Source organism: Equus asinus, chromosome 10, assembly GCF_041296235.1.
Source record: "Equus asinus isolate D_3611 breed Donkey chromosome 10, EquAss-T2T_v2, whole genome shotgun sequence".
NCBI lineage: Eukaryota > Metazoa > Chordata > Mammalia > Perissodactyla > Equidae > Equus > Equus asinus.
In genome coordinates this window covers 101,314,655-101,334,549 of record NC_091799.1, presented here as the reverse complement: position 1 = coordinate 101,334,549, position 19,895 = coordinate 101,314,655, and the positions used below count along the sequence as shown (strand labels likewise).

Sequence of the window (19,895 nt, the reverse complement as noted above, 5' to 3'; positions counted from 1 at the left end):
CAAACCCCCGACCTTGGTGTCCCTTGTCCCATTGTGCTACACCACCTCCCCAATCAGTCATCCAATGTCCCCTTCCTAATTTCACTGCATCAAACAAACATACACATAGGCAGGGACAAACAGACAAACACAGTAATAGTTCTTACAGTACAATTATTTCATGTCTTCATTTTTCATTCAGAGATGCACTTACAAATCATTTTGAGACAATTCAAGTCTTAGCACTGCTAATGACAAGCTTTTGATTCTAGGTAATTGATTCTCACCTCTGGGACTATCCTCTCTCTGTGACATGTATCTCCCCATTAACAGAACATGATAATCCTACTGGTCTGGCTGATTAAATGGTGCCTGGCTTCTCCTTTCTTATTTCCCATGAATTCTTCCTGAGGCTCCCTGGCCATACTTATTTTAAGAGTGTCAAAGTTTCCTCATTTAGGGGCTGGCCCCGTGGCCTAGTGGTTAAGTTCGTGCGCTCCGCTGCAGGCGGCCCAGTGTTTCGTTAGTTCGAATCCTGGGCGCGGACATGGCACTGCTCGTCAAGCCACGCTGAGGCAGCGTCCCACATGCCACAACTAGAAGGACCCACAACGAAGAATACACAACTATGTACCGGGGGGCTTTGGGGAGAAAAAGGAAAAAATAAAATCTTTAAAAAAAAAAAAAAAGTTTCCTCATTTATTAAATGAGAGAGTTAAAGTATACAATGTCAGTATGTTTAAATAACACAAATTCCTAAAAGACTGTGATCCTTTTTAGATATATGAAATGACCAGTAGAGTTAGATGAATATATGGCCATCTAATGAAAGTCTTACCATGACACATTTCACTAAATTTCTGAAAAACATTTTTCAACTTGTTTTTATTTTTTGCAACTGAGTACCATATTTCACAATAATCTTAAAGAAAATCTCAGCATATAAAAGAGGTAAGATAATTCTTTATTAGTAAAAATTTATTCAGTAAGTACTTATTTATAATATTTGTTAATCATAAATCAGTTAAGCCGACTTGAAGATTTGAAATTGGAATTATTGGAACTATCTATAATCTTGCATAGCCTCAACATCTATTTAAGGCCTATTTTTGTGTCAGCTGGTTGGTTGCATTTTTGTTGCTTTTTTTTACTTGTTTGATTTTGGAGACAAAGAGTTGGTACGTGCTTTCAAATATTTGTTTAATAAATTGAGTGTGGTCTACACAAAACCCAAGTGAGCAATTGAATGCCTTGCTGGACCTTTCCATATTAGAAATATGTAATATTACACATTTCAGTATTCACTTTATCTATCATGATTTTCAACGATTTAAAAAATATTTTAAAAGATGCAATGTAAATGAAACATGTGGATTTCCCTAATCACCTCCCTGGAACCTAAGAATCTGACAAAAGACTGTGGATTCTGCTATTCTCAAAACCCTTTCCTCAAACTATTTGGCTCCACATATGCCAAGTACATTTTTTGCTCTTGGAAAAATTCCAATCCAGCCAGCAACATGAAGGATCTGAAATCTCTCAAGACAGCTTGATCCATCACAGTTTAGGTCAACGACCTACGAAGTTAAAGGTTACAAAAGGAAAGAAAATCTTCTAAAGGGAATAAAAAATTGATATTCCCAGATGTTGGGCCACTCACACACTAAAGTAAGATCTATGGTCCCCTGCCAGTGGCTCTTCTCCAGGGCATTACAGAAGAGGCCACCACTTTATCTTGCAATTGTGAGCGCACAGAGGAGGGAAAACAATATATGTGAGGTTCACGAGAAAGGCCACCAACCCTTCCTACGTGAAGAAGGAGTGCTTCTGGCTCCCAGCCAAGAGGGAATGTTAACCAAATGTTTCAGATAGGGTCAGTTTCTCTAGCTGGGCAATGCTTTGAGCAACCCAAAGCATTTAAGCGGTTCCATTTATCTTCATAACACCCCTAGATGTAAATAGGTAAAAATAAGGAATATTGCCATTCTTCAGGGAGCAAGGCAGCACTGCACGAGGTTAAGAGATTAGATTCTTAGAGTGTTAGTTGTACAGCTTAAGAGAGCTATTCCAGATTGTCATTGCCCCCCCCCCCCCCCATTACAGAAGGACAGAGCAAGAGTTTACCACACTGTGAAGGCTCAGTTTTATGGCTGTAGTAAATAAAAGGATGAGTTTTTCATCCCTTGGTATGGACCTACTTTTTTTCAAATGTCTTGGAATAAAATTTGACGTTGCACATTCAAATGTAATAACCATATTACTTTTAGGAGTAACGACGTGAGGAATACATAGATGCAATAGACGGAATAATTCAAATCACAAAGCCATAAAATTTGGCAGACACAAACTGACAATTCTGAAGCCCATTCATCCTTTCCCCACTAGACATCTGAGTATGCTTTCTCCCTTTTCACTGGAGTTTATTTCGTACTGACTGTAGGATTGAAAAACTCATTCCTGCGTCCCATCACATGCCCCAGCGGCCTATTAGCAACAAATCACCAAGCACAACAATATATTCTCAGAGGGAGCAGTGCAGCCTGAATAGATGAAGTTCATTTGTGTCTTCACGTAAAGTAATAAAATTCAGCCGGCATTAAAGAAAAGGTTGAGCCATCATGAGCATATTAACTAAATGACTCATTTTATCTAGAGACACTATAAAACTTAACTCTGACCTCCATTAATTATGAAAGACACAGGTGTTTTAAAATGACATTCTCTTAGAATAACTCAATTGGTCTCTGATGAATTTAGCTATAAAATCAAAGAAGAAAAATCCAAGTTCTTATTGAACATGTAGGTTGGAGGCTGACTTATAACTAAGGAGCAAAAAACCGAATAATTGAGAAAGATGGACTTGTAGTTTTTACTAAGAGAAACCAGAGACAGAAAGCAAGTAAATCTATAAAAAAAATTTTGAAACAATAGTGATAGAAACTTATTTTTTTGTTGTTTAATAAAAGTTTAAACCACGGTTGATCATGAAACAATCTGAAAACAAAACACACATTGCATTGAAACTGCCACCATCTGGGTTGTCTGAGAGCTGATATCAACTGAAAAGTTAGTCTCACCTGGGCCTGTACCAGCTCCATGCGTTCTGTGATTTCTCTTTACTGCACAAGTCTACCCTGTTCTCAATATCCAACTGACAACAGAATTTGAAACAATGACATTGTACCTGACCCCCAAATTTCCAACTGCATTGATAGACCGGAAGATTAAGATATAAGTTTGTGACTTTGAAGCTAAGGGAAAGTAGTAACTATATCTTTTAAAGCACACGATTTTTTTTTTTTAACCCCGCCCTCTACATAGTTGTATATCTTAATTGCAGGTTCTTCTAGTTGCGGGATGTGGGACGCCGTCTCAACATGGCCTGACGAGCGGTACCATGTCCGCGCCCAGGAACCGAACCCCGGGCCGCCGCAGCGGAGTGCGCAAACTTAACCACTCGGCCACGGAGCCGGTCCCTAAAGCACACGATGTTTTTATAAAAATTATTTTAATTATCTAAATGCAAATATTTAATATATCAGTCATATCAATAACTTTTAAAAACATGAAGATTTAATTTCACCACGTGACCACTTCATGTAGTTCATCAACTTATCCATAATTGGTATTCCTAAGACTCATTATGCTGGTTGCCTCTGAACAAATTCTAGGAGCTTTTATATTTTCTGTGGTTATAACCGTTCTGATGAAAATATCTCTTTCATGTACTTTTTTCACAAGTTTTGGGGAGTTTAATGAAATTTTTAAATTACCAAGCTATTCCAAATATATAGCACATATTTAAATAGTTGGATCACATTTAGATGACAGTTTTTGAATGGTGAATTCTTTTTTTACTTTGCTAATATATTTTTAAATATGGTGATAAATGTACAATTCTATGATCATGTTATAAGCTACCTCCTCAGTCAGAATTTTTCCTACCCTCCTCAAAAATAATATATGTACTTTAGGCCATGGAAATTTTTAAATAATTCTCATTTTATTGCTGCTGTTGTTACCATATATGCGAAGTACTCACTGTCCCAGAATTGCATTGGCTTATTTCATTCCCTATCCCAAAAAGCCTATGTCAAATCCCTTAAAAGATTTGGTTATTAGAAATAAGTTTCAAAGAATTCATCAAAACCAAGATCAAATCATTTTTATAGCACTCTCATATGTTTAAATACCAATATTAAAAGGCACATAAATAGACAGAGAGGCCCATGTTATTTAGAATGCAGAATTGATATAAGTAGAATGAAATAACAAAGATGGATTTTTAGTGGCATGCAATAATTAAGACCAATGCTGTTAGAAAATTTCAGAGATATAAAATCAGAAAAGCCTTTTCCCATAAGCATATTTAGAGGCAAAGTTATTAATCAATATTGTTAATAATCACACTGATAACTTAAATTTTATTACGCTCTAAATATTACATGCAAATCTCTAAGAGCTATGAGGATTAGAGATGATAACATCTTGCTCTACATTGACACACCGCTTCTGCTTTTGTGGGTCCCTTGATTTGTCTCTTTCAGTTAATAGAGATCACTTTTCATTTGAAAAAAATACCAACTGAATTATTCTATGATTCCTTTAACCTGTGCTTTCCTAGGAATAGTCACTCCTCAAATTATCTCCATATACAATTATTTTTCTAGGTTATCCTCAGGGTTAGTAAAATCTGAGATTTTTTTCACATATCTTCAAACAATCAAAGAATTTCAGCTCATTCCCCATATGCTCAATCCCAGCTAATGCCATCACAACAAGCCTCACTCTCAAGTCCCACTCCCACATCTCACCTTTGACCCCACCCCATTCTATTCACCATCAATCACTGTCAAACCTAGCTATGAAACATGTCTCAAACCTGACATCTCATCTCAATTTCCACTCTCATTGCCTAAGTTTTCTCTACTGTCACCTGGTCCACAGCCCCGAAGTGCTCTCCTCACCTCCAAATTCTCCAAATTCTAGTGCATTCTGAACACAACATGGTAGACGTGTCTTCCAAATGCAACACTAAGTATGTAAATATGTATGCTTATAAATTTGCTCAGCTCCCAATGCCTTTACGAGATGTTCTCACATTTGCCAAGCCAATAGGTCATCAGGAACTTGATTAAGCCAAAGATTCCAACATCACTTCCGGGAAGCCTAATTCAAATGATCTGAAGAGAGGCCTGGACATCTGCATTCTTGAAAGATTTCCGAGGCAACTCTCATGACTGCCGGAATTGGAATCATCCGTCTAGAGAACTGAGTCCAAGCTTCGCCATAATCTGATCCACCTAAAGCTCCAGCCTCACCTATAATTACTACCCCTCTCAGTCACCAAACGCTGAGCTTTTTCAGTGTCATCCTGACTCCCACATTCCCTGTGGTGTGGTCCTTCTGGCAGGAAGACTCTCTCCCATTGCCACCCTCCTAAAGCATCTCCAAGGCCCAACTGGAAAAGCACCTTCTCAGTGCACTCTTTTCATCCTCGAGGACCGTCACATTCCTTTACTCTTGGTGTTTTCAGGCCCTTTACTCATATTCCATGGAAAATTTAATGGTTTGTGTCCCTGTCATACCCACAAGGCTAGGTGTCAGGAAACTTTCTTTAAGGGCCAAATAGCAAATACTCTGTCTTTGTGGTCTCTGTTGCCAACTACTTATCTCTGCAGTAAAGCTCAGAAGCAGCCATAGGTAACACGCAAATGAATGGTTGTGGCTGTGGTTCAATAAAACTTTATTTACAAAAACAGGAGGCCAACTCAGGGGCCTTAGCTTGCCAACCCTTGCACTAAGCTATAAAGTCTTAATCAGCTAGAAACTATGCTTCATCTTTGTTTCCCCAATGCCTAAAATACTTCCCAGCATAAAGTAGGCTCAATAAATATTTGATGAATGAAAAGTCATGAAAGAGTAACTACGTGAACTAATAAATTCTGAGGGACCCCATGTGGGACTGGCAAGGAAAGAACCTCTCAGCTCTCAAAAACTGTAGAGCACACACACTCAATTAAAGAGGCTGATTAATTTTTATCACACTCTTTTGTTGGCTCATTCATGGAATTTGGGAAAAGGGAAGACTATATATATATAAAACTAAATAACTAACTATGCCGCTAGGCTTATCTGCTCCCAACTCAAGCAGGGAAGAAAGTGCAGGGATTATCTTGTTTTCTACAACAGCAAAAGGAACACAATGGGTAGAATTCTTTCCCACGAGTGTCGGTAAACCAGCCATTTGTGAAAAGCACACACCCCTGGACCACTTTCCAGCCCACTGAATCTGAAGCAGGGAGCAGAGGAAGCTTAATTTTGAGGGAATGCCCCCCATGGTACTTGGCTATGCTGATGTTTGGCAAATACTGGACAAAAGGTAACAGAGCCAGCAGACCAAGACAGAACTTTTTAACACAGACTAGGTTAATTAATCCAATAGAGCTATAGAAAGAAAGAAGGGAATAGGAAGAAGGAGGAAGATAGACAAAGAGAATCTTAAAAGAAAAGACACACACCTACGAATCCAGTGCCAATACCAAGAAGGAAAAGGATAGAGAAGAGAAAATGTTTAATTTATAAAGTATAGGTTTAAAAAATTCCAGGTGGGATAGGGATAAAATGGAGAGGAGGAAAGAAAAGCGCCATCCCTCTTTTCATCACTAGCTGCTTTCCCTAAGTCATAATTAATGTAAATACTACGTAAACATCATCATTACCTCGGATTTCTTTGCACGATGGGGGTCAACTGCTTTTTGGATTCACTCCTAATTGCTGATTTCATTCCACTCAGCACGAGCTACCTTTAATTGTGTAAACTTGACTAAAATACATCCTTTGGAAAATGGATAGAAGTTGTGGCTACTGGAACCAGAACTGCTGATCTCATAAAAATCTCCAGTTTTCCTTTTAATCATATACTGCTTCTGGCAGATTAATTCTAAGGTAAAACTTTACAATAGAAATAGGAGTTATAAGCACCAAAAAAGACAGAATTATATTGGTCAACTTTAAAAAATGACTTTTACATGAATCTAAAATTTAGCTCCCGTTGTTTAGAACCAGTGGCAAAATCATTTTGAAAGGGGGAACTTATTCTAATTAAATAGAAGGATGCCCATTCAATCAATGGGATCTTACAGGAATATATGCTTTGAATACTTAAAGCAAATTTAGCCCCAGCATAACAAAAGCAGGGCAATCTTTCCTTTATATCTTTAGTTTTTTAGATTCAAATCATGGGCAAAACAGTGGTTCATAATAATCACTAAAATTTTTCAAGACCAGTTTCTTGGCACATTAAGATCGAGTTCTGCCTTGGAAGCACTCAGGTTTTAGTTTTTGTTTTTAGTAACGAACATGCTGATTAGAAATCTATACTATTTGTTGCACAGACATATATACAGAAATATCTTCCAATATATGGAAACAGTCCATTGACTATAATGGCAAGCCAAAGGATTCCATGCAGGGCACATGGCTGTGGGCGGGTACTCACACAGCGTCAGCCATGCAAGGAGACTCACACATCCCTATGACCCTTTCTCTTGATATCTTTATAAGGGTCCCATTTTATGATGTAATTTTAATATCATTAAAATTAAAAATTTCCAAGGACATAAATCGTTATATTTGTCATCAATTATGATCATTACCTGACCCAAGTATTGGGTCTATGGGCTCCAATCCCACTACCTTAATCATTGGCAGACGGTTGGGCCTCATGGACTCACAGGTGCTTGTGTGAGAACTTACAAGTGAGCGTTCTTACTGAAATATCATAAGTTGCAAGACTATGCCCTTCAATTTATATGTTTATATTACACTGAAGCTTGTTAGAGGAGAGTAAGATAATCAGAAATCAAATTATAGGAAGAAAATAACTGAAAGACCAAGAAATAAATTTCAAAAGTTGAAAGAAACGCACACTCTCTTTGATGAGAAGCTCTTTTTCATTACTACTGTATGGCTTTATGCTTTATACAAATATGGCTAATTTGTACACACCCTGATTACTGTCAAACACTGTGTTGTACGTGGACCAAGCTGGCTGCCATTTGGAAAAACATTTGAATTCAGCACAGAATCACTTGTCATCCTTACAACAAACCTGAAACGCTGAAGGCAAACAGGTTCATTTGGAGAATAAAAATGTCATCGCCCTCCCTTACATCTGCTGTTACGGCCCCATCTGCAATGAAGCTTACACTTTCACCAAGTTTTGAACTGTTATTACTATCATTAATTTTATAATTATCTATACAAAAACCTCTAAACCACGTCTTCTTTTATTTTGAAATTTTCCTTTTTATATATATGCCATGGGAATTGTTTTTAGTAGGTTTTTTGACAAAGAAGTATACAGATCATTCATAAAATAGTATTCTAATAGTGTAAACAAATAGAAATCAAATCATGCAGGAAAATAACTGAAGAGGTTAACTAAGATTATTTTTGAGATTGTGATTTTCTTTATGCTTTACTGTATCTTCCACATTTTTTAAAATGAAAATGTCTGAGTCTCATCATTGAGAACACAAACATTATTAATTTTGAAAGAGGCTTGGGTAAAACAAGATATGGATGTCAATGCTTTTCAAATAACATGATAGATACTGTGCAACTTGGGAATGGTAAATTTAGGGATCCTTCCAGAAATTACACAAATTCAGATTCAAGTACCTTCTGGCACTAACTACATAACTATAAATCACCTAAAGAAAGGTTTTTCTTTTGCAGCACAATGAACTTCCTTTTGCAGAGATCACAAAGAATCTTTAGCTGAACTAAATTTCAGGAACATAAACTATTACTGGTATAAAGCGAAACCATCCAATAAATGGCTTTCAATGCCTACTGCTAACTATGAAAAAACAAAAAGAGTATCATTGTATTTTTCCACCACTCATACATTTAAATAACTTCTAAAATATACATTTGCTAGCTAAACTTTTTTTGCTAGGTCAAGCCCTCCCAAACAGGAATCTGAGGGCTGGGTTATTTTTAAAGTTTTATAATTGGCTCACACTCCTTCGCAAACTTTATGAGCCTAATCCCACCAAGTTTCCTAGGTAAAATTCCTGTCCTGCTCGTTCAGTGATGCCTGCCAGAAACGCACATGAATGTATATGTCGAACCCAGAGATACCCGCATAGCTTCCCTGCCGCTGCATGCTGACCAGGCACCCAATACTGTGACGATCACTTTCCATGGGTTATTTCATTTAATCCTCACAACAGCTGGAAGGGGTAGAAATAACTACAGCAATTTTAAAGAGAGAGAATTAGACTCGGAAACAGGCTCAAGTCACAAAGCTAAGCAAGTACAGTCTACCCCTTTCTTTCTTTCATTTCTTTATTGAGTATCTACAATGTACCATGTACTGTTCTGGAATCGAAAATAGAGCCCTTGCTCCAAGGGTTGTTCATGTGAAATTCAAATGTAACTGTGCATCCTGGACTTTATGGGCTAAGTCTGGAGATCCTACATGCTCCCGGTCACCACATCATACTGCATACTAGGTTGGCTCAGTGGCTGGTCCAATCCTTGCTGGTGTGTCTGGGCTGGAACTGTGCTGAGTTGAGATGGATGGAGACTTCAAGGAACACTGAGATGGAAACCTGCAGGGACACTGGGATAGAGGCCTCCAGTGATGCTGGGCTGGAGATCTCTAAGAACACTGAGATGGAGGCCTTCAGGGACGTTAGGATGGAGACTTTCAGGAACAGATGTCCCCCAGGAACAACACCTAGGTGCTATCTCCAGCCAGGACAGGGCCATGAGATATCTCATCCAGGTCCCAATTTGCTCAGTGGCTTCTCATATCCCTTAGAAGAATCTGTGTCATTGACCAAAAGCCAACCACCTGCAGAGATAAGCATACATGTGGTGTTGGCCATTCATGCAGCACTGAGGACCTCTAGAAACACTGGAGAGTATTTTAAGTTGAGCTCACAGGAAAACCTTTTCCAATATTCTTTAGAGTTAAATGAGGGATGCCAGACTCGGCTATGTCAGTTGGGGTCACATTTGCACCTACCACCCCAGCAAGGGGACCCCTTCCCCCCTGGCTCAGGGTGAGTGTTCATTTTCCCTATGGGGTAGCTTTGGTTGGGATGTAGAGTCCGCCATTTCTTTGTGCCCTTGTCCAAATACAGGTATCTGGAATAAATCTGCTACAACCTCTACCCCTTCTCTCCTGTGTCCATTCTGATGAACAAAGGCACATATACAAATCAAATCCTGGAAGTATATATGCTAAATCAACAGGTATCTTTGAGCTTCTACCAGGAGGAGAAACTGTACTACATTCTAGAGAAATAAAGAAAAGAGCAGCACATCAACTATCATCTGGTGAGTCACTATGTACTAAGGGGGGATGACACCTGTCAAGAAATAATTCGATAAGTGCAGTAATGAAGGTAGAATGCAAGTGTGCTAACAGGATCACCCAGAGCAGAGAATGTGAACACTCAGGCCCAAGAGAGGATCCATGAGCCAGGTCCTTACTATGAGTAGAATTCCACCAAGCAGATAACTTATGGTGGAGGGAGGGAGGTAGCTAGTATTTCAGAAAAGTAAAAGTGGTTGCCAAATCCTAGAGGCAAGAAAGAACACATTTATAGTTGTGGGCAACTCAAATAATTCCACATGCCTGGACTATGTGAGAAGGAAAAAAAGCTGAGTCTTTAAGGGATGTGGGACCACAAGGCAGAGGGGCTGGCCGGCCTCACCGAAGAACCAGCATCTATCCTATGGGAGCTACTGAAGGGGGGCATTTTAAAAAGATGACTTTGGCCATGGTGTACAGAGAAGGAAGAGAAAATCTGGAGGCCAGAAGACCAGTTAACAACCCCTGAAATATGTAGCTCTGTCTCCTAGTGAGGAATTTGATGGAAGTCAGCATCAGAAATTCCCTATGTAGTCCCAATGGGCTGAAGTAAGCAAAAGTACACCAGGCAAGTCCATCCAATCCGTACTCACTGTCCACCCCTAAGCATCAAAAGAGATGTGGGAGACATGTTCAGTGCCAGGAACTAAGTCAACTTCCATCTATTCATTTAAAGTTACGACCACACATCTTAATGTCTTCAAGTGTTAAGTGGATACACAAGGACTCTTTAAGATCTGAGACGAAAAGCAATGATTCTATACTGTTCAACGTTTGTCTTAAAGACTAAGCCAAATTTAGCTTCACTCAGGTCTATGCGGAAGCAACACACCTCTCTCACTATGAAAATATGTTTTATAACCTAGTAAATTTGGCCAAAAGAGATGTGAGCATGGTACTGCCCAAAGTGCTTTCTTTGGAGGCCAGAAGAGTTCAAACCAACAAATGGCCTCTTTCTTCAAGTTTAATGTCATTTTTCCTAAGAGATGGGTATAAAGTGTTTTTATACATCATCCTCAAAATACACTGGCAGGATAGCTGATCTGAATGCAAGGATTATGCATGTTCTCTAAGGAAGTAATGGTAAATATGAGGGACACAACTCAGGATCTGTTCTGATTGTGTTCCAGTGGCCTTATTGTCAAACTGGAATGTCATATGTTGACATGGGTACAGGAACATGTGAACCTTAAGAGCCAAAAATAATAACAGCTTCCTTGAATTCTCAATTGACTGGCAACTGGCCTAATCAAGGTCATAAAGAAAGGTAACGATGGCCTTAGAATGGACGGCAAAGGCCCTTGATCACGAGAATTCTACTGAAGGATGTAGTGAGAAGTTAACAACATGGATTCAAATGGCCTGGGTCTGAAACCTGGATCCATCTCTTATTGGACACAATAAGTATGTCCTCAAGCAACATTTATCCACTTTCTGCCTCAATTTCCTCATCTCTAAAATAGGAATGTTGACCATACCTACCTTTCAGGTTTCATGGGAGGAAAAAATGAATTAATTCATGTTAGAACAGTTCCTGGCACATGGGAAAGGCCCAATAAACACTTGCCATAAAGAGCAGTAGTCATTCACTTAATAGTAATATACTTTACAGCACTCTTCTACTGTATTTCATTCTTAGAAGAAATATTACTTAGCACTCATCAACTACAGCAGAGAAGCTCATGGGTAACTGTACAGATGTTAAATGAAGTCTGAAAATATCTGCGGTGGCAAAACATAAGATCTCTCACCTTGCTCCTACAACAAGTTCTTTCTGTCCTGGGTCAAATGTTAACTGCGAGAAATCCACAGCATTCTTCGCTCTGAACTCCCGTAACCAGGGGCCAATTTCTAAATAGGAAAAATAAATAAACAAAAAGATAGAAATGAATGATTTTCCTCTAGGGACCACAGAGAATGCACATCAGGTAGCAAACATTACATTTCTGAGAGGATTTGAAGGTCCTCCGATGTGATCATTTAGAGGTCACTTGAGGTTTCCATCAGGATGTCACATAATCCACGCTGAGAATGTGTAAGACACAGAGGGCAGCCACCCAATAAAGAGCGAGCAAAGCATCAATGCTTGGTTGTAATTTACAAGCCAGATGTGCATTTTCCTTTTGGCTCTGGGCTGGGCAGAAAATAACACAGCATTCACATGATTCATCTGAGGAATACTGAATGCAAGCAAGACCATTTCCTGTGCAACTTGACTTGAAAGAGCTGAAGACTTCGAAAAATCACAGAAGGAATCACAAGGACAAACACAGGAGCACCATTCGCCTTCTTTCAAAATGGACATCCATTTCCCTGTCCTTTGGGTTTCTATTTTGACCCCATGATTAGACTTGTTAAATACCCTCAGTCCTTTCTGGATGAGAAATCCACAGTCACTTCTAGGCCTTATTTGCATTTTTTTTCTAAGGGAAATCGGGAAACAGTCACCCTTCAGAGACAGGTTTTTTGCAAGCACTATAAAATCCCATTAAATGGCCTTCAGCCTACAGCTCAGTTATTATAAAATGACAGTATTTGAAGAGGGATAAAATGCTGCTTCGTGAGTCATTTTTACAACTTTCATTAGCTCACTTCTGATACTGAAAACATATCTGGTGTCTTGCCTGCCATATGTGCCACACCTTACCATTTTCCTCGACAATTAACCATGTTATCTGTACTGTCTTTTTGTCTTGGACTTAATATTTTGAGTGATATCACATTGACTGCACAGGGACATGACAACTGTCCAATGAACAAAGTTACTGGTTCAAGGAAAAAGTGTGTAGCGCGGGAATAATCTCTTTCAACAAAAGCAGATGCTAAAAACAGTTCTAACATGGAAATATGCCCATGTCCCATAATGTGTCCTGTAGAAATGCCTTTGCCGATGTGATTGAGATGGATTATTTTCCAGGAATAGCTGTGTATAATAAATATAGCACTTGTCTACTATCAGTTATTGGGGGAAAAATGAATAGAACTGAAAGTTCTATTCTGCACAGAGGAAACCAGGATTGAGTTAGAGAGACCTGTATTCAGTTTTTGAAATTTTAATGTGTATGAGATCTTGATTCTTTTTAGGATTTTATATAAATGTCTTAATTTTATAGGCAAGTCAATTGAAAAAATACTTATGATAGCAAAGTATGTCCAAAGCCCTGGGGCTATAAAAAGTCATTAATAAATGGTCTGTTTTAGGAGTTTATAATTCAGTTAGAGAGCTAGCACTAATGTCTTCTTTAAACACAGTATAAATACAAGAACGTTACATGTGTTTGTACAGTTACAGGAAGTATTCATACATGGAAAGTAGAGACGATTGGGGACCTAGGTTAAATGAAAGGAAAGATGTGACCACATATTTACAGCAGAGACATGTCCTAGAGGAAGCAGGAGAGCAACATGGGAGACCATGTTGCCCCCGATGGTCATAATCGTATTGCTCATCTACACTCCCATCATGGTCCTAATCAGTTTCTCTGTTTTTGGGAGACAGACCCTAAGGATCTTATGTCTGCACAGCTCACTGTGGTACCTGCAGCACAGAGCACAGCACCTTGAATGTGAGAGGCAATAATAAATGTGTGGAACGAAAGAATAAGAAGGAGGAAGTGAATTCAAGAAAAGCAGAATTAAAAATGAAAGGAAAGAGGAAAAAGGGGAAACAGAGAAAGAAAAAAGCAGTAACAACTCAAAAAACTACTGAGAAAGAAAACAAAGGTGTATTTAAATATAACTGTCAAAATATTCACTTACAGGTTAAAAAGCGTGGACTTGACTTCATCTGTGATAGGCTCTGAAAACTTTTCCAGCAAGCACTTGACGAATTAAAACAAATATCTTAGGAATGTGAATGGGCCACTGATGGGAAAGAGTAGAGAATGGGGGCAAGAATATTAGATTTAAAAAAACTAAAAACCATACAATTTAGGTAGTGGCTATATTTGTACATGCTATGAAAATGCAAAACGAAGATGTGATGGGAGAGTCTGAATGGCCTGATAACTAACTGGAGATGAAGGTAAAGGGAACAATTAAAGATAACAGAATAGTTTCAACATTAAATGAAGAGGAGAACAATGATGACCGAGACATACATGTCAGGAGGTAAGGTTGGTTTGAGAGAAAATAATGGGTTCAGGCGCAACCATGTAGAATGTTACCTATGAAAAGTCCCCAGTGGTATGTTGGCCTCAGCGCCATTGCTGTGCATCACTAAGACCTAGTAGTGTCAATAGAGTTGCTTTAGTTCAAGAATTTCATCACACAGACAGGAAACCCACGCATGACCAGGGAACCCTCCAGGGCTAGAGTCCAGGGCTCATGAGTCCAAGTCTAGGGATCTATTTACCACATCTCACAGCTTCCAGAGCCAGGCACACACGCCATGTCCACAGTGTTGAAGGTGAGTCGATTGTGTCAGGGAAGAACAGAGAACCAAGGGTCAACCTTTTTGCTAGAGAGTAGAAAAATGAGCCACATAAGGGGAGAGAAGACTATGAAAAGACTTTAGAAGAAAATCAGTTAACTCATTTCCCACGCATTTATCTTTCTTTTCAGTTAGAAGAATTGGAAGAGAGTGGCCAATAGGGACTAAGATGAAGGGACATATTTTAGGTTTTGGTTCCTATACTGAGCAATAGGAAGGGTTACACTACTTCTAAAAGACTCTCAAATAATAAAAGGAGGCATGGAGAGAAGGGAAAACGATTTAATAGCATATAGTTCTGTCAATATTGTTCAATTTTCCTTATTTAAATTTCTAATGAGCTTCTCCATTAAAACTGTATATTTTTATGGTTAACACTAGATCAAAGTTGGATAATCTGCATAGTCTCTTCTTTGTTGATTTTCCTGGGCACTCCTCCAGAAGGCCTGGCTATCTTAACTCTGCATATTAAATAGCCTTCTATCTTACTGGATACCATGAGGGCCTTGGGAGAAAGTTCCTGTACCAGCCCATCTCTCTAACTGAAAATATGCCTGTATCAATAACTACTCTCTCAACTTTCCCTATAAGATCAAATCCTCTTTTCAAAGACCAGTCCCTCCAACTTTGCTTCATTCCCGTCTCTTCCCTCCTCTTTAATCCCTTCCCTAAATCATCTCTTTTGTCCTTTAATATCTCCAATGTTACTAAGTCCCTTCCTCTCTGCCTATAAATATATGCCCATTGTCTCATTTACAGAAACCTTTAAAAATACATTTTCATTACACTCTTGTTATTACAGTTTCAAACACCCAAACAAAATGCATAATAAACTCCCAAGTACAGTTTGTCAAAAAGCCTGCTGGCTCACTTTTACACGTAAGTTTGAACACCTCCTTAAGGAATATATAATCCTAACTTTATACAAATCATTTCAGACATTAGACGAGGAAGTGAATCTTCCTAATGCAGTTTTGAGGCTACTATGATCTTGATAATCTTGATACTAAGACTAGACAAGCACATGATGAGAAAACTATGGGCCAACCTCATTTAAGAACATGGCTGAAAACATTCCTAAAAAATACATGTTTTAGCAAATCACGCACACAGGCATGCACACACACACACACACACAGATGCACATACACTCTATTTCATATGGGATAGGGTTTATCCCAGAAATACAAGAATGGCTCAACAAGCTTAACATCACAAATTCTATCAGAAGAATTTACCACCACAATAACAGATTTCAATAGTAGCATGAAGAAATTACTGAAGCTACTTTCTAAGGAATCAGAAATGAACAGTTATGGATATAGATGGGCTAGGAGAATACAGAGTCAAGTAAGGGAGGAGAGGAGAGGGTCTTAACCCGGGGCAAGTAGGTGAACAAGCTCACCAGATGCCGAAGAAAGGGAAAGTGATGCGGCAGAGGATGGCACACAGCATGTGGTGAGTTGAGGAGGTACAATTTTCAATAATATTAACTTTCTCAATACACCTCATTTCCCCCAAACAATGGGTTTACCTTTTTCCTCCTATTCCTCTCTTCTGATCTTGCTGAAAGAACCATACGATGAAATGGAACTTAAACATGGCAGCCAATATGACTATTGTTTGGAAGTCAAGTAGTAACATAAAACCTGTAATTTCAGATTGAATACTTTGCAGATAACTTTTAATATTTGATATTAATCATCCTAGCTAATCCATTCATGACACAACATGGCTGTTGAAATTCGGCCTCTGGCAATGATTTTCTATTGCAAGACTAGCTGTAATGTTCATACTTGCCTTCTCTTACTACTAATAAGCACCCACATGAGTTGTTTGTAAATAGTCTATCAAAAGTGCACTGATTCAATTTTAAAAAGAATCCAGTGTTACAGCTTCGAGAAATAATTATTTTATGAACATGTGTCAGCACTAATAAATTTGCTTCAAATAATTGCCATATATAAACTAGAGACCAGCTTAATAGATTTGTTAGTCACCATCCACCTCAAAAGAAAGAAAGAAAAGAAAAGGAGTAAAAGTTACTAGTTTTTTTTTAAAAAAAAGCAAACATTCTAACGACGTCCAAGGTAGTGATGGTTGTAAGCAAGGAAACCTTGAGCTTGATGAGTAAGAATCAGAGGAGATTCTGCTATTGAAGAACCAAAACCTAACAGCAATTCCAAAAACCAGATTGATGGCTCCTCCCCAGGCTGACGCCTGCAGCACTGACTGTCCAGAGACCAAGCTGACTCCGAGCAGACACTGAGCAGTGAAACCTACCAGGCTGAACAAGGGCAGCTCTGGGTAGCCTAAGTTTCACTCTTTACTCCCTCAAACCTCTGTCAATTAAGGAGCCAAGAAAGCAGGATTTTGAAACTTTGAGGAACTTGAAACCCATAATGGAAACTGAATCCCAGGCTAAACTGGGCAGGGCAGGGAACGGAAGGTAAACGCTGTTGAAAAGGCACAGGGAGCAACATAAATATATAGAAGTAAATGTGCAACTCTCACGAAATTATATTTAGTCTGATCTACATCTAATCCTGCACAAGGAAAGAATAATAATGCTAGTGACATGATTATTGGTAAAGCAGCTAAAAAAATAGTTAACATTTAAATAGCATATGCCATCTGATAGATGCTATTCTATGTACTTTACACATATAATTCCTATATTTCCTACACCCACCCGATGACAGGTGAGGAAAATGAGTCCTGCCAAGGTCAAGCGCTGGTAAACCTCAGCTCCTAGTTTTGCCACTACACTCACTATACTCTCAAACTGCAGTAAATCTAAAACGTAGCTTGCTGTGTGACACATTTTGAAAGTAACAGGAAGAAAGAAAAATTAATGACCTCTTCACTTTGAAAGTGAGTTTATTCCCACTGATACATACTGTTAATCAAAAACTGCCACCCACTCAGTTCGACAAATATATTTACTGCTTTTACTGTTATTAATAACAATGATCTACATGTCAGTTAAGATCTACAGGAAAAAGTATTCACCATTTCACTAGTTAGGTTTTAAGATGCAAGGGTCCTGATGGGAGTAAGGGGGATAAAATGTCAATAACCATGCACTGATCTGCTTTATGAGAGTGAAGAACATTCTGGAAGGAGAAGGTAGGGATGATGCAAACACAGAGGAATGGCTGGATTTCTCAGCAGTCTAAGCCATTCAGCTCCTATGTGGGAGGGCAGGACACTGTCCTGAAAATGCAAGAGCTGGGTTCTCACCTCCCCCATAAGGGCACTCCCGTTGGCAGGCGCCACAGGTCAGGAGGAGAAGTGCAGGGCGGAGTCTTGGCTGAGCACTCTGGAAGTTCTCCTTGCCTGACCTTTTCCCAAATTGTGAAAGGAACCATCCCACCTCAAAGACACCTATTACTCTTTAACATTGGCCTGTGGCTCCCTTATATGGATTTCATTTTCAGCTTCAGCACATTACATAAACCATTCAATCAATGCAACCTGAACTAAAAGTACCGTTGGAACAAGGAGTAGAATTTCAAAAAGCCAGAAGACCAGCACGGCAGGGCTGTGCTACTTTCTGCACTGGCTCTTGACTGCTACTATTTTTCTCCATTTCCCTTCCCATCTGCTTTTCCAGGCCTGTGCCTCCAACAGCCACTCAGAGCAAGGCAACAGCACTTCAGGCAGTAGGTCAGCAGCACCCCCATGCCACATTTCAACTCAAAAATAAGATACTTCCAGGCTTTCAACTACCTGAGTCCTGTCTGAAGTTCTTGAGTATAATAGGCGTCAGCCCCAAAGGCTCATGTGTTTTTCAAGTGGCAGGCCATTGCAAAACACTTCTACAGGGAGGAAATAGGCAAATTCACAAACATTTATGCTTGTGAAGAAAGCATATATCAGAATAACCAATGTCTCTGATTTACAGGGTTCTTTTATTGTCTATATTTTCAGTGTTTATTTGATTTCAGAACTTACTAGATACTTTTACATGTTAACAATTTCTTATTTCATTTGATGTTCATAATTCTGTCACGCTAGAGCTATAATCTTTGTTATGGAAATAAAAAACTTTTTAAAACCCCGAGACTTTGACAAGTTAAACATCCTGCCAAATGTAACATAAGTGGTAAGCGACTAACGTCTGGAATTTAAAGCCAAGATAGGACTAAAGCAATTATTTCCATAAGGTCCAAATTAAAAATCAATTTTCCAAAGGACGCATAAATTACATTAATCCTTAGCACCTAGTAATATGTCAGCGCGGATTAATTTATCAGAAGTGGTACTGGCCACCCACCAACAGAGTAAAATTGGAAAGAAGGGAATCGGCGGTAATTTTAGATGAAGGACAGAAATGTTCTAGCCCAGTTGGCCAGTGGGCAGCGCACAACTGGAACAGAGGTCCCAGAAAACATTAGAAAGAAATCAGGGTCCACCACAGGCAACAAGACATCCACAGGAAGAAGATCCCACCAGTGCAAAATTCACCTCCATCATTTTTTCTGACACAGGTCCTGCTTACATCCACTCACTGGGAAACATGCAAACACGCTCTGCCTTACCTTAGCTTTGTAGAATGGTTGAGAAACATTAGGATAATTTTGTCTCTCCAAACATAGAATGCTCAATTATTTTCACTATAACTCCTATCTAGGACTTTGCAGAATCAAAGTAGTTACAGTAGGATGTGACATCAGTATCCTGCAATCCAGCTCCTCTATTTTATAGTTGATAAAGCTGGGGGCAAAGAAGGTCCAGGACCTCCCAGAGTCACACGCCAATGAGTGGAAAATCCCCAGTCCCACGACGTCTTTACCAACCTATTTTCTTCCCCATCACAGCACTCGTAGAATATCTGGAGTGCTGTGATATCTGCCAGACTTATCTGAGCACATAAAAGCTTCTAAATTATAACATTTTAAAGACCCAAAATATTTATATGTAGATTTAGGCATCAATATATTCATATATGTATATATTTGTATATGCATGTGTCCATATGCATATGTTTATTCACACATGTATATACTTAGATACATAAATATACATATGTTTATATCTGGATGTAGGTATCAATAAGTTCATTTATATATATACATATGACTGTAT

General features: G+C 38.9%; 1 protein-coding gene across 4 annotated transcripts in view; it reads right to left on the bottom strand.

Annotated features, from left to right (window-relative positions):
• SEMA5A (semaphorin 5A) overlaps positions 1-19,895 on the bottom strand; it is a 460,083-nt gene that overhangs the window by 238,779 nt on the left and 201,409 nt on the right. For all 4 annotated transcript variants that reach the window (XM_070519875.1, XM_070519877.1, XM_070519876.1 and 1 more), the window contains one exon: positions 12,124-12,223. In XM_070519875.1, coding sequence (XP_070375976.1) covers positions 12,124-12,223 — 100 coding nt within the window. The remainder of the gene's footprint in view (positions 1-12,123; positions 12,224-19,895) is intronic.